A 14,332-nucleotide genomic window follows, 5' to 3' on the forward strand; every position below is an offset into this window, starting at 1 on the left:
AGTTCTTGATTTATGTAAAATACCATACATGTTCTATTTCTTAAAGGTCACATATTGTAAAAAGTGACATTTTCACGCTTAATCCACAGAGAAATACACACAGCCCGTATTCAGAAACTGAGCTTTTGAAACAAGCCGTCAGGATCTCTGTCCATTTGTGATGTCACAAATCTACAATATTTAGACCATTTCAAAGTTTTAAATGTAAACATTCTAAATGGGTCCCAGTTTATTTCCTGTTGCATCGAATGTGAAGGACATCAGCTGACGGGATGTAATCATGGACCCAAGCTGTTTCCTAGCAACGCAATTCCGTTGAAATGTACTAAAACGGAGCGTTTCAGACAGAGGGTAAATACAGGTATATTCAAGCAGACAGCATGAGGAAAATAAAAGTTTTTTCAAACATTAAAGTAGGTAAACATGTTCTAGTAGAAACCCCAAATACAAGTAAGAACCTGAATATGAGCATGATATGGGACCTTTAAATTAAGGAACTTTGTTATAAGGAACCCAAAAGTGATTTTAGCTACTTAAAGTTATAATAATATTTATATTTGACATTAAATTGAACAAGGGAGTCATACCAGGAACTGCCTCTAGAGTAAAGACTTTCTTAAACATGTGTTTTTTGTGATGGCAATTTACTTTCCCCGGTCGAAAGCTCTGGCTTATCCATAAAAGATGCATCACCACAATTGTAATAGTTCAGTTCTGTATGACTCATTGTTCATTTCACCCCCACTGCATTGTTTCGGAGTGACAAACCAGATTTCACCAAACCCCCACCCTCAAAATCTGCACCTAACCTTTTGTCAGCCATTTTAGTGTTGGAGCAACAGCTGAGTTGGCCATTAATCCCCCCGGGTCGAGCTTAAGTTTGACAGTTAGCTTTCAGTGTGTGGTGGTGGCCAGGGTTAGGTGAATTAGTGACAGTGGCCCGGTACATGTGTTGAGATTTCTCTGTGGGCCATGGGACGGAGCTAATCCTCCTGCGCAAGGAAGACTTCCAGAGATGAAGGTTCCTTGCTTATGTCACTCTGACTCATTTACGCTTCAGGTGCCATCCCTTCATTACAGCAGCATTCCCCAGGGAGGCTCAACCCCTGGTTCACAAAGGCAACATGTGTGAATCAGCACGCAGCCTGTTATCCTGTTTTAATTTTAGCTGTACTTTTTTTATCGAGCCTGGGCACTTTTAAAGGGCAGTTTTTTGTTTTTTTTCTGTAAAGCAATTGTGAGTCCCGTTATAAAAGCAAGGCAGGAGAGTTCAAAACAAAGTTGTAAGGGGAGTGGGGCAGCTGGGGAGAGATGGCGGCTCCGATCGGCGAAGCTCTTTGAAGATTTATAAGTCTTGAACACACAAGGCTGCTGAGCCCCTGAAAGCGAGCGAGAGGGAGAAAGAGATCATGTTAACTCATTATGTGCCATCAAACATCATTTTGTTCCACATTAGATCAAATCTTTTTCTGTGCTTAATAATTCTCACATTTATACCTCTATACCTCTCATGTTGCTCATCTGCTGTTTGTACTTTTTGATCTTTTTAGATTTTTAGAAAGATTGCAAAGTGATATGCACTTCAAACTACCTGCTATGTCATAGTGTGGCTCAGTGCTTGAAGGAAAACCTAATTGTATTCTTTGTAGTTATTCTTCACTCATATTTTTCTGTGCATAGTAATGGGCTCCTCGGCTTCAGGAACATGTACTCTGCTGCTATGTAGGTCTCCAATCATAAGCCAGCTGCTTTGATAATGGAGGCTAATTTGAGCTCTGAGAAGAAAAGCAGCGGAGCGCCTTTAACTGAGGGGTTGTTACCGGCTGGCTTTCCCCTGCGTGAGGCCCAGCGCAGGCACAGCCCCATTCTGCTCCAGCTCCAGACAGACTTGAATCTCTGCCAGGCCTCTTTATTCTGTGGTCCAACTCTTAATCTGTTCCAGACCTTTTCAGTCAAAGAACTCCAATGTGTAGAGGGGAGGTGGGGGCAGGGAGAGGCAAGGCGAAAGGGGAAGAAAGAAAAACAGAGGAACAGAGGGAAAATGCCGACGGGATAAGCATGCATCCTCTTTAAGATCCAAGGAGGTGGCGAACAGCGAACAAGCCATGAGTGCACTGTGGCCGAGTTCGAAAGGGGGGGGGGGGGGGGGGGGCTGGCCTATGTGGATGTGTTGTTTTCAGTACGTACTACTCCGGAGGAACAGCGGGGCGAAGCACACTAGGAGGATACTGGAGTGCACAAATAGACAGATTTCCTCTGCGAGTTTAATGGTTGGCTTTGAAGCCTTAATGTACAGCTGTTAGTTAAACACGTTGCTACATTATCATGTCATGTGATGTTTTTCTGCCTCCGCCGTCGAGAGGACTTCACAGCTCACAGCAACAGTTGGCGTAGTGTGATGAGGCAGCAGAGAGTCAGTTTAAAGGGTCAGTTCATATTTTTTCACGTAGTCTGAGAGGTATCTATTTATTGATTTTTATCAGCAGATTTTTATTTTTTTTTTTAGATTTGAACATCTGATGTTTCTGCACCTACTCCAGTACCATGGGGTGAATTTTTTTTTGTGGTGCAAAAAGCATTGAAAAATGACATTTAGAAAACCTTAACACAACTCATTATTTCAAAAACGATGTCCCGTCTTCCTTTTGATAAACCCCCGACCATGCTTTGAGCAGTTTTCATTGGAGGCACTTCCTTCTTGAGAAGAACCCTTTAACAGGGATACCGTCCACGGGATTCTCACAGAAGTTGGAGAAATAAAAAATAGAGATGTTCCGATACCATTTCAGTTCTTCTTCGCTGCTCTAAATTAGTAGTTGCCAGCGGCAGCCATGATACATCCAGGGCGACAGCACAGTGAAGGCTGCTGTTTTGGAGCGGCGAAGAAGAATTGATTTCCGGTTAAACAAGTTGATTTTTTTTCTGGGTTAATAAATTATGGTATTGGATTGGTGCATAGACTGGAGTGCTCGTGATACACAATACCAAATTTTGAGCAGTATCGAACGTATTTCCGATACTGGTATCGGTATTGAAACAACTCTAATAAAAAAACAAACATTGTATTGATATATTTTATCATTAAGTTTTTTATTTTATTAATAACATGACGGTGGTTTAATCAGACAGGTGAAACCAACACAGCTTCCAACTTGAACCTGTGTAGTAAAATAGTTCCCATAAAGCCTGGCCCAGGCCTACACTGTTGATATGACTCCGTTTTTTTCCATCTCCTTGCCGTGCAGCGCCAGGTCAACACAGGCTGGCTTCACTCAGACCTTTCTGTTGTACAACATGATAAAACAGCGTTTGTATCACATCCAGACTGTTTCTCCACTTTGCTTATCTCGACGCTAGAAACACAACACCTTCCCAAGGGGCCTTCTTTTAAACTTGTTAAATTGACAGCAGACAAATATTTACCACGCCTTCAAAAGGTGCTGTGCCCTGGTCACATAGAGAACTTCCCACAGCTGGCACACCCTCAACCCCTGCCTGCCCCAGGTGATGTTGTGGTGTAATACGCCCGGCAGCGTGATCGGCCGATAAGGGCTCGTGTTGCTGGCTCGTTGTGTTGCAGGCGTGCGTGAAGAAGACAAAAGGCAGACAGCATTAACTTGTCTCTTATCTGCCTGGCCCACCAGCTATCACCGCCCATTATGTGCTGCTGACTTCAGCCTGCCCCTCCAAAACCACACACACACACACACACACACACACACACACACACATACACTCACACACTCTCACACTCTCCTCTCAGCTGGGACTGGCCTCCTTTTTTTATGCTATCACTCTGGCCCTGAACTGAACCTGTCCTTCGCTCCTATCTCACCCACAGATGTAATTCCCTGCTTCGATATGCTCCATTGTTTGTGCATAGTTCCTCCAGTTGGTTACTGTTAGCTGTTTGGTCTGTGAGGGAGTCCTTGACTTGGTGGTTCAGTAGAAACTCAGCTGTCAGACTGCTTTTGGCAACATACCGTTTTGCATGTCATATTCCCTACGCACTTTTTATGCAAGTGAAAATTTCAACTTTGTATTATTTAGCTAGTTTTGGCCAGGTTAACATTGTAGCATTGGGCTATGATAACATTGTACTCACCGTAGTGATTGAGTACATCTGGGAACATGGTGGTATCAATACAATAAAGTCAGCGGGGGCAAGAAACACGATTAGGCAGACAATCAGACAGTTGTAAACAAGCCAACATTGTATGGAAAGTTTGATAGGTCAAAGTTGAACCTGCAGTTTATAAACTTTGCAGCAAGTTTTCACTTTCTCTTCCAAATAGGTTTAGCTGTCTGATCATGGTTTCACACCCTGTCACCACTTCTTATTAGCGACATTACATGAGTGCAATATTATTATCATCGATAGAAGTGATGGTCAAACTACAAAAATAAAGAGCCAGGTTGTTTGAAACTGTCATTTTTCCTTGAAAAAATCTTCTTTCTCCGTATGCCTCTGCTTCAAAACTCACACCTTTTTAAAGGAAAATTCCAGTTAATTTCAACTTGGTTTTATTTTAGTTTTGGCCGTGTTAACACTGTGGTATTCGGCTAAGGTAACATTAGACTCACCATAGTGATTGCGTACATCTGGTGGTATCAGTACAATAAAGTCAGCTGGGGCAAGAAACACAAGCCGGCAGACGATCAGACAGTTGTAAACAAGTCTGATAGGTCAAAGTTGATCCTGCAGTCTTTAAACCTTGATGGAAGTTTGCAATAGACAGTCACTTCTGCAGCAAGTTTTCACTTTCTCCTCCAAATAAGTTTAGCTGTCTGATCGTGGTTTCACACCCTGTCAGACTTCCTATTAGCGACATTACATGAGTAATTTAAAGTAATGTAAAGTAAAACCCAGGTTGTTTGAAACTGTAATTTTCCCTTTTTAATGTGTGGCCTTGTGTATCGGTGAGTCTTTTTCCATATGCCTCTGCTTCCAAGCTCAGACCTTAACAGATCTGCAGCTGCTGACACGGCCCATGTGCAGCACCTCTACCTTGAGAACAGCTAATGGTGCCCTGATGGTGGAGCGATCCAGCCACAAAAGGCCTCAGTATCTGCCAAAGATAAGAAGCGGAGAGAAGTAACACACTCTCCCATGGCTTCGGTTGATGTGTGTGTGTGGGAGAGAGGAGGAGGCGGCTCCATGGCTCTGTGTGTGTGTGTGTGTGTGTGTGTGTGTCTGTGCTGGGGTGGGGTTGTTGGGGGAGGCAGCGTGGACGTAGAGGGAGGGGAGGAGGGGGGGGTGATGGCTGGCAGGCAGGCAGGCAGGCGGGGCGGGGCCTCCAGAGCTTCCCAGGGAGAGCCCTGAGCCGCGCTTCATTCAGCTCCTGAGATAGTGTAAACAGACAGTGATTGAATGGTGATGAGAAAGGTGCCGGGGCGGGCAGGACAGCACAGAGAGGCAGCCCCCCCCCTGTCAAAGGCTTTGTTTTGGTTGGTCCTCCAAGCGCATAAGCAAACAGCTCTCCCCATTGGTTCCATTACTGTTACACCCCTCGTGGTGGAGCACATTTGCTTCTCTTTCTCTACTATAGTGATAAAAAATGTGTGACCTACTTTGCATGCATAGATTGCTGCATTGCTTTACGCATGTTTAGTAGACCCGCCCTCGCTAGAGTAAAGACTAACAAAGATCTCACTGGGGAACAGCTGTGTTTTCAATACACACACATTTTGTTCTGATAGTGTAAACATGCAGTTAGCTTGTCAGTTGCACAATGCAATTACATTTAGGGTGAAAGAACTTTGGAAGTTGATAGTGGTAGAGTGTTTACAGAACCCTGATGTAGGCCAGGGGAAGGAGGCAGAGGGATAATCTGTTTAGAAGGAAACGGAACGCACAATGAAAGGATAAGTCATAACTGAAGCAATGTACAAAAGAAACTAACAGAGCCTGTCTTAGTCAGTGAGTGGGAGGGGATCAGGTCTTACAGGAATAGTGGTTGCATCAGTCTCTAGGTGAAAAACTCGTGTTGGGACTTCCCTTGTCCTACACAACCTGCTGCACTGGCTCCGCTCTTTTAAGTAGTTCACCTTGTAGACAAAAACGCTCAAGCTGTCAGTCTTGTTATGCAGCCAGGTGTTAATAGGTGTAGTTGCGGAGACGGAAGTGTATTTATAGTCTGCTGGAGATCCCGTGTATATGTCATTTATACAACAGATATTGAAAATTGTCATTGTTAAAGCTGCTTTTAGCCTAAACACAGAATGGGGATGCAACGACAAAGTTGTCTTATCCCACTTAAAGCTTCAGTAGGCAGAATATTTTTGGTATCATTGGGCAAAAATTCCATAATAACCTTTCAGCATATTGTAATTCAAGTGTTCTGAGAGATAACTAGACTTCTGCTCCTCCTCATGGCTCTGTTTTCAGGCTTTAAAACATCTAGCCTGTGACGGGAGACTTAAACCAATCACAGGTCATTTCAGAGAGAGAGCGTTCCTATTGGCTGTTCATTCAACGGAGGCAGCTGTCAATCACTCGCGAACTCCAATCAAACAATCAAACTAGGCAGCGCTGATCAAATATGAATCAATATTCTGTTTCTGTAATGCTGTGTTCCGACTGGTGGGCGGTGTTTTTATTTTTTTCCTCAGATGATCTCAACATGGCTGCCGGGTCACAAACTTTCTCATTTTACAGCTAAACGGTACACTAAAATATGTTTCTGAAAACATTTGCAGTAACAGAATATTGATTCATATTTGATCAGCGCTGCCTAGTTTGACCGTTTGATCGGAGTTTGCTCGGTGACGGCAAGGCTCCAGCTCGGCTCTGATTGTTTGTTTTCCTCCGGTCTATGAAATCTTGCAGATGCTGTGAGGAGCACCGGAGGACACCAGAGGACACATGCTTTGTTTTCAGATTACCTGTCTCATGCACTACTGTCAGGATATAGTGACCATTTTATAAAAATAACTTTTTTTAATCATATTTGCTCCAATCTGTCTACTGCCCAGAAGATTTCCCCCTGTTTGTCCCAAAGACATTTTTACTGTTGGGTTTGGACATTTCCCTACAGAAGGAAGCTGGAATCACCAGTTGCAGTTGCAGTAGTAACATATTTGAACTCATTTCTGTTTCTTCTGCAGCCCTGAACCAGCAGAGGATCTCCCAGAGCGCTCCAGGGAAGCTCCCTCCTGGCATCATGGGAAACAACAACCAGATGAGACTGCAGCAGATTGAGAAGGAAAGGCTGAGACTGAAGCAACAGGAGCTGCTTCGGCAGAGACCACAGGTCAGGAATCGGAGTTGAATCAATTTAATAAATATTCAAAGGCTTTTTGGGAAGTACCGTGGCCTCAAGGAGGAACCACTGACTTGGATCAAAAAGGTCACAAGGTCAATACTTTGAGTATGTGAAAGTCCCTCAGTGAAGTAGCAAGACACTGGATGCCTAACTGCTCACTAGCCGAATGAGGACATCAGCAAAATGTTTATGGTGTGAAACCTAATGTGCTATCTTGAATAGGCCTTTAAATATGAGTCATCATTCATAGGTATAGCGGTGGATCTTAAGCTCCCTTAATCACTCTTTTATTGTTGCACCACCCTGCAATGAAGTCCCGTGAGTCACATGTGGTAATTTTATCACTTCCTAACTGTGATGTGTCACAGGGTGGCGCAGCCAAGTCCAGTAGTTTACTCAAGGCTGTGTCATACCAGCAGAAACACAGCTTTATTATTATGAATGAGGGTGCTGGTGACTTGTTTACCATGCCATTCCCATGGGTTGTTTAAAGTTCACCGTGTAGGAAGTGACCTGAGTGTGTACTGGCTCCAGGCTGTAGAGGGAAAAAAAGATGATTTGGACTGTCACTTACTGAAAGTGACTCAGAGCACATGCACTGTAAGCTTGGGTGACCTAGTTATTGTGGACTTTCTGAAAAGTCACGCGAAGGAGAAATCTGGTTTACATAATGGGGTTAAGAGAAATCTGGTTAGAACAGATAGGTTTCTGCTAGAGAATCCTGATTTATTAGCCATGTCAAAGCCTTAAACTGCTCTCCAATAGAGATGCACCGATCCCACTTTTTCAGTCCCGATACCGAGTACCGATCCAATACCAGTGTTTAATTAATAAGCTGTATGCCTCACTGTGTGGAAGTGACTGTTCTTTTATGTGTAAGGCAACATCAGACTTGACTTTAACATTGCTTTTTTAACTTTGTAAAACAAATTGTAACAAATACATAAAACATTTTTATTTAATTTATCCAAATTAAATTTAGATTTTTTTTATTAAAATTAATAAATCGTACACAAGCAACTTGGTAAAAAAAAAATCTTCAAAAGTAACAGACTTTTTATTTATTATTAAAATAAAAAAAATCTTACAACAACAACTTAGGGGGGGAAAAAAAATCCAAATTAACAGGAATTACAATTCAAGTGTAAACCTTTTTAATGCAGCAAAAACAATCTAAACAGGACTTAAAATTGTAGTATATAATGTATCTAAACATAGAATAGAATTGAATAGATTGGATCTTTGAGTCAGTAATCGGCCTGATATCTGATCCGGTATTGGTGCATCCCTAGTCTCCAACTTAGTTTTTAACACATCTTTATGCATGTAAACAAAGGTTTTAGTGTAACCAGGTTATTTCAGTGCATGCATTTTCTATTTCCTGCCTTCCTACTAGATTTCTCCTGGTTTGTGTGCCATGTATAGTGTATAGTGATAGATACAGGATTCATTGATTATGCAAGGAAAACATTGGTTATAAAGATGACACATGAGCAGCTCAGTTATCCAAACCTCAGGCATCCTCACTTGCCAGTTAAACAAAGCGCTTAATGGAAAATAAAATGAGATTGGGATTGCAGACCAGACTGTATAAGAGCTCCTCTATCAGACTACTGACTAGATTCCAGTAAACTCCAAATTTCTGTAACTTTAGAGGCCATATTGTTTTTACAAATTCAGGAGAGCGTGATTATAGTAGAAAATGGTGCAGTTGTGCAGGCTATGCTCGTGTGGAAAGTTCAACTTTGGGGCAACACTTGCCACACCCAAATGGATTCCACATGGCAGAAGTATGATGGAGAACGGGTGGCGATGTATGCAACCTGCTGGTGGCAGTCCAGCGCTGACGCTGCTCAGTGGTGCAACAAAAAGCGAGCGAGTAAAACCATAAAGGTTGTTTACAGTACACAGCCCTCATAATCCCTCTTAATCAAAACCAGATTGTTTACATGCGTGCACGGGGATAAATGTAGAGAAGGAAACACCTTCAAGCACCGCTGCGAGTACACCTGAAATAAAAACACCTTGTTACTTTATTCAAGGCTAATTAAGGCTTGTTATTCATCTTTTTTTTGCCTCAGAGAACATTGTGTCCATTTTTCCTCAACCGTGACCAATAAAAGCTTCTACTAAGCACTTAAGGTGTCTAGCGGCAATTTTACATCCTTACTAAACATCACATCCCATTTGGCCGCCTCTCTGTTGTCGTCCACAACCCCGTAAACGTTTAATGAGATCTCAAACGGTGACACTGGTCAAGTCACTTCACCCTCTCCTTCAAGGACTTCCAGAGGAAGGAGGTGAAAAAGAACAACATGACTTCATATCCGTAGTCCTTATCTGATCAGAGCATGATCTGAGCATGTGTAGAAAACAATTGTCACCAACTGTTGTCGGCCCCCTCGTGTAATCTGACACTCTGTATGGGGAGGGAATGGAGAGCACAATGTTCTGCACTGACAGCAGAGCAGCAGGGGTGAAAGGCAGTTGTGACGTGTTTTTTATGAAGCTGTAGCTGTGTATAATTAGCTTCTGGTGTTAGGTGTGGGCTTGTGTTGCTCATGGGTTTTTTGTGCTTTATCGTCCACAGGAGCTCGCAATAAGGAATCAGCTGCCTACCAGTATGGATCAAGATGGCGGCACGAACCCCGTGTCCTCCCCTATGGCCCAGGATGCCCGGACCATGACCGCCAACAGCTCTGACCCATTCCTCAACAGGTTGGTTTCATACAGAACCCAGGAGTTCCCCCCCACCCTAGTACTACAATCACAGCTGAGGTGCACTGATTGACTGTCAGTGCACTTGGCGAAGGCGGGCTTCCATTCTGGTTCAGCTCGCCAGACTTAATGTACGTCCGAGGGCGTCTTTGCGCTCGGCTGTTTGAGCTCTGGTGAGAGCTCCCCGAGTTACACAAGTAGTACAAACAGAAGGCCAGTCTCTGGGCTTAACCCTCCTCACATGGTAATGTCTCACTCAGACCAGCAGCTTTGTGTTGGCGTTCATTGCACAATGACGACCTCTGGTGTACAACTGCTGCAATAAAAGGCAATCAGAACCTAAATAGTGGTGTGGAAGAAATGATGAAACCACACTTTATTCAAAGTGGAGATGGACAACTTCCACAGATTGAGTAGTAATGTCACAAAACCCCGATGGGAGATCTGAAAACAGCTGCACTTAGTTGGAAAAAAACCTCCTGTCCCTGTTCCTATCTGTGAACGCTGCTCCATGGCATTCTGGGAAAATTGTTCCTAGCAGTTCAAGCTCTACTTCTTCTGTGAGCGGATGAAGTGAGAAAAAGAGCTGAATAGCAAGCAGGCCATGAGAACATGTGGTCCAGTCAGTAGACAGGCCAACCTAATCTCCCCTCCTCCCCCTGTTGCCTCCACTCCCCTGCTCTCACAATGGCCTCATTCATCCTGCCTCTGCCATACTCTGCCTACATATTTTTCCCTCTGCTAATTAGTATAGGCTTGTCAAATGTCTTCCCTCTGCCTCTTTGTCTCTCTGTTGCCCCCATTCACCGTTGCTCTTTTTGCTATATTCTGCCACAGAGGGCAAAAAAAAGTGAAGCTCTGTGTCAGTGTGGATTAGTTGCCATCGTCGTTCAAACAGATAGAACTGTTGAGACGTGGACGTACGCAGAAGGTCCCTGAAGGGAATTGAGGCCACACTGTTACTTTTCAGCCTGTGTGCTTTTAATAACCGAGCATGTTTGCTTTGCTGGATCAGTTAATTAGATTCACGCAGTTCTGTTTCCAAGTGAAGGTCATTGAGGTCATCTGCAAACTCTGCTGCTGAGACAAAAAGCTTTTTATGGCCCTCAGTTTGATGGAAATCATGTTGATGTTTATTAGAGATTGTACAGAGTTTATGACCCAGATTTCTTTGTTTTGGTATTTTCAGCGGGACCTACCACTCCAGGGATGAGAGCACAGACAGCGGCTTGAGTATGAGCAGCTACAGCGTCCCTCGCACTCCAGATGACTTCCTCAACAGCGTGGACGAGATGGACACAGGTAAGGCCGATTACTTATCAGACACTTTGGTCTGTATTCGGACATCTCTTTGCTTGGATAAGCTGTTGATGAACTTTCTGTAGTTGGTGCTCTCTTTTTTTCTTTCTCCCAGTTTAGTTTGTGTTTAACGCCACAATGTATTCATGTCGGCTGAACAGGAAGACAGAATGATCCTAATAACAACATGGGATCATTAGTCAAACAGTGTTACCTGAATCCCCTTGTAGTCACTCGACTGTAGGTAATAGTACAGTTTATTTCAGATGAACTTCATAGCCACGTTGGGTTGTTGATATTTCACAATTATTTCAAGTCGAGTCAATTTTATTTGAATAACCCAAAATCAAAAATTTTGCCTCAAGGGGCTTTACAATCTGTTCAGGATACAACCCTCAACACCCCTTCCTACTATGTAAATATGAGCAACTTTGACATCACCCACAGTCTGTACAAAAAGATAGGAATGAGGTTCAATTATCTTTTACTGTAATGCAGCAAGCTGACAAGATCTTCCAAACATTCTCTAGCTTGCTTAGTCAAATCATTTAAAGGAGACATAACAGGCTAATTTTAGGGAGGGAGAGAGGCACAACAGCTATAAGTTATAATACAAATAGGACTGATAACAATAATCAACAGCAGTGGATATAATAGAGTGATAATAGAAATATCAGTAATAGTAGTAGCAGTAGTAATAATAGAAATGCTGATCAAACTTCTAAAGTTGTTCCAGTATTGAGGGGGAACGCTGTAACCGGCAGCCACGAAACGATCTGCGTCAATGTAACGTTACGTCCACTAAAAGTGTTTGTTTTTGCCACTGACAGCCTCAGATTGTTATAAGAAGTGTCTGACAACTTTATGAAAAGGGGCCTAGGGAGAAATAAAACATATTTCTAACCTTTCTCTTGATCCGGTCTGTTTGTTATTGTGTCCAAGTCCCCGCTCAACGTCTCGCTGTGAAATCTGAATATCCGTATACTCTGGCTCAAATAAATACGGGCGGTCATCGAATCATCAGACCTCATCCACATTGTTGAAATCATTTAAATATTCAGCCGTGACATTGAAAATATTTTAGTTAACACCAAGCTACGCTTTCTGTACTCCAACACAACAAACTCTGCCCGGCCGGCACTCGCGTTTCCACCGCAGCACGTCACCTCGCAAGATTTCAGAACGAGATTTCTCCTTGAATGGTACTTGGACACAATAACAAACAGATCGGATCAAGCTAAAATGTAAGAAAAAGGGAGTTATGTTGTCAGACACTTCTTATAACAATCAGAGCCTGTCAGAGCAAAAAGGAGCACTTTTAGTGAACGTAATTGACGGTGCTAGCTTGCCCAGATAGGATTACACTGCAGCCTGTGAGCAGCTGCTGTCTGCAGAGCTCTGCCTCCATACTGGACTAGTTTCAGAAATTGTTGTCCCCATTAGTCACTTGGATACAAACACATGGGAAAATACGGTCCAGGTTCCAAATACCGAAGTTACCCTTTAATGCTTTCTAGTCTAGTGGCTGTGGTGAAAAAAGTTAATCTGGAGCCTTGTATACCAGCTGCTATAACAGAACAACGATCCGTATCGGCCGATATGGCTCATCGGCAATAAAATACTTGATCGGGGCATCTGTAGTTTTCCATATGTCCTCTTTAAAAATGTTGTTCCTTTTCATCAGGCGACCCTCTTCCACCCTCCATGGGAACACAGCCCAGTCGTTTCCCCGACTACCTGGACGCCATCCCGGGAACAGACGTGGACCTGGGCACCCTGGAGAGTGAGAGCATGGCGGTGGAGGGCGAGGAGCTGATGCCCAGTCTCCAGGAGGCCCTGAGCTCTGACATCCTCAATGACATGGAGACAGTGCTGGCAGCTACCAAGATTGACAAGGAGAGCTTCCTCACGTGGTTATAGAAGATCCGAGCGGGGCGCTCCTTTTACTCCTCACTCCTACACTCTGAACTGCTGCCTGCTCTGCTGATCTGTGAAGGAGTCATAGATGCTTTTTACAAGACATTTCAGCGAGCCTCTCTGGACTTCTGTTGTCTGTCTCGGCGTGTAAGGCCAACCTCTTTTGAGGCAGTATTGTTTTCTTTCTTTTCACTGGTGTGTTATCTCTTTTATTTTGTCTGTGTCTTCAAGGCTGGCCCATGAACAGACAATTAAGCAAGGGTCCCCAAATCTTTCACAGATCTGAATGAACGAGTGAATCTCTCTCTTCTCCTGGCCTCCCCTCAGAGCTGAGCTGGGCGGGTGCATGTACTCTTCTGCAAGGACTGCCATCATCAACTGGAGTCTCTGGTGCCTCTTTTTTCTTGCAATATATATATATATATATATATATATATATATATATATATATATATATATATATATATATATATATATATATAGCGTGAAGCCGCACTACTTAACTGCATTTGGGACTATTTCATCTAGCTTAAGTAGCTTTATATTTGGCCTTGTACGTTTTTATTCTTTTTTGTTTGTTTTCAACGAGCCTGAGAAACCAAAAATGATGTATTTGAAGCATAAAGAACAATACTGATTTGGAGTAAAGGTAATGTGAGGCCCAGTTTGGACATGTTGGCTTTGCTTCGGGAGGGTTATGGGGGGGGGGGGGGGGGGGGGGGGGGGGGGGGGGGGGGGTTCGGGGGGGGGTCTGTGAGGGTTATAGCCTGGGGACCGTCTACATTGCTGCTTGGCTGTGCCAGCAAGTCTAAGTTAAACCTTTGATAGATCAAGTGCCTTCAGTTGTATTTTTTGAGACGCGAGCAACACGAACAATTACTAAGTTTCTGTAATGCAGCAATACCCATTAGGCTGTGTTCATTTACATCAGCCACGCTTTCCTCTAGCTAATGTTCAATAATCAAAATTGTATTTTTGTTTTATAAACACATTATAAGGGGATTTAGGGATTTCTGTTTTTTTTAAAACCCTAGCTTCTAAGTATCTCAGTCTTATCCAAGCCTAATTCATGATTCAGTCTTTGTTTTATCTTTTTAGTATCCTTTTATTTTTAGGTTACTACATATGTATGA

The 14,332-nt window shown here is 43.2% G+C and overlaps 1 protein-coding gene across 1 annotated transcript in view; it reads left to right on the forward strand.

Annotated features, from left to right (window-relative positions):
• The window catches only part of yap1 (Yes1 associated transcriptional regulator), a 32,313-nt gene extending 18,711 nt beyond the window's left edge, over positions 1 to 13,602 (forward strand). Inside the window, exons 5-8 of the mRNA XM_037775208.1 lie at positions 7,108 to 7,253; positions 9,856 to 9,983; positions 11,173 to 11,285; positions 12,967 to 13,602. Coding sequence (XP_037631136.1) covers positions 7,108 to 7,253; positions 9,856 to 9,983; positions 11,173 to 11,285; positions 12,967 to 13,202 — 623 coding nt within the window. The 3' untranslated portion in view covers positions 13,203 to 13,602. The remainder of the gene's footprint in view (positions 1 to 7,107; positions 7,254 to 9,855; positions 9,984 to 11,172; positions 11,286 to 12,966) is intronic.
• The last annotated feature ends 730 nt before the right edge of the window (positions 13,603 to 14,332 follow it).

Source organism: Sebastes umbrosus, chromosome 7, assembly GCF_015220745.1.
Source record: "Sebastes umbrosus isolate fSebUmb1 chromosome 7, fSebUmb1.pri, whole genome shotgun sequence".
Classification (NCBI taxonomy): domain Eukaryota; kingdom Metazoa; phylum Chordata; class Actinopteri; order Perciformes; family Sebastidae; genus Sebastes; species Sebastes umbrosus.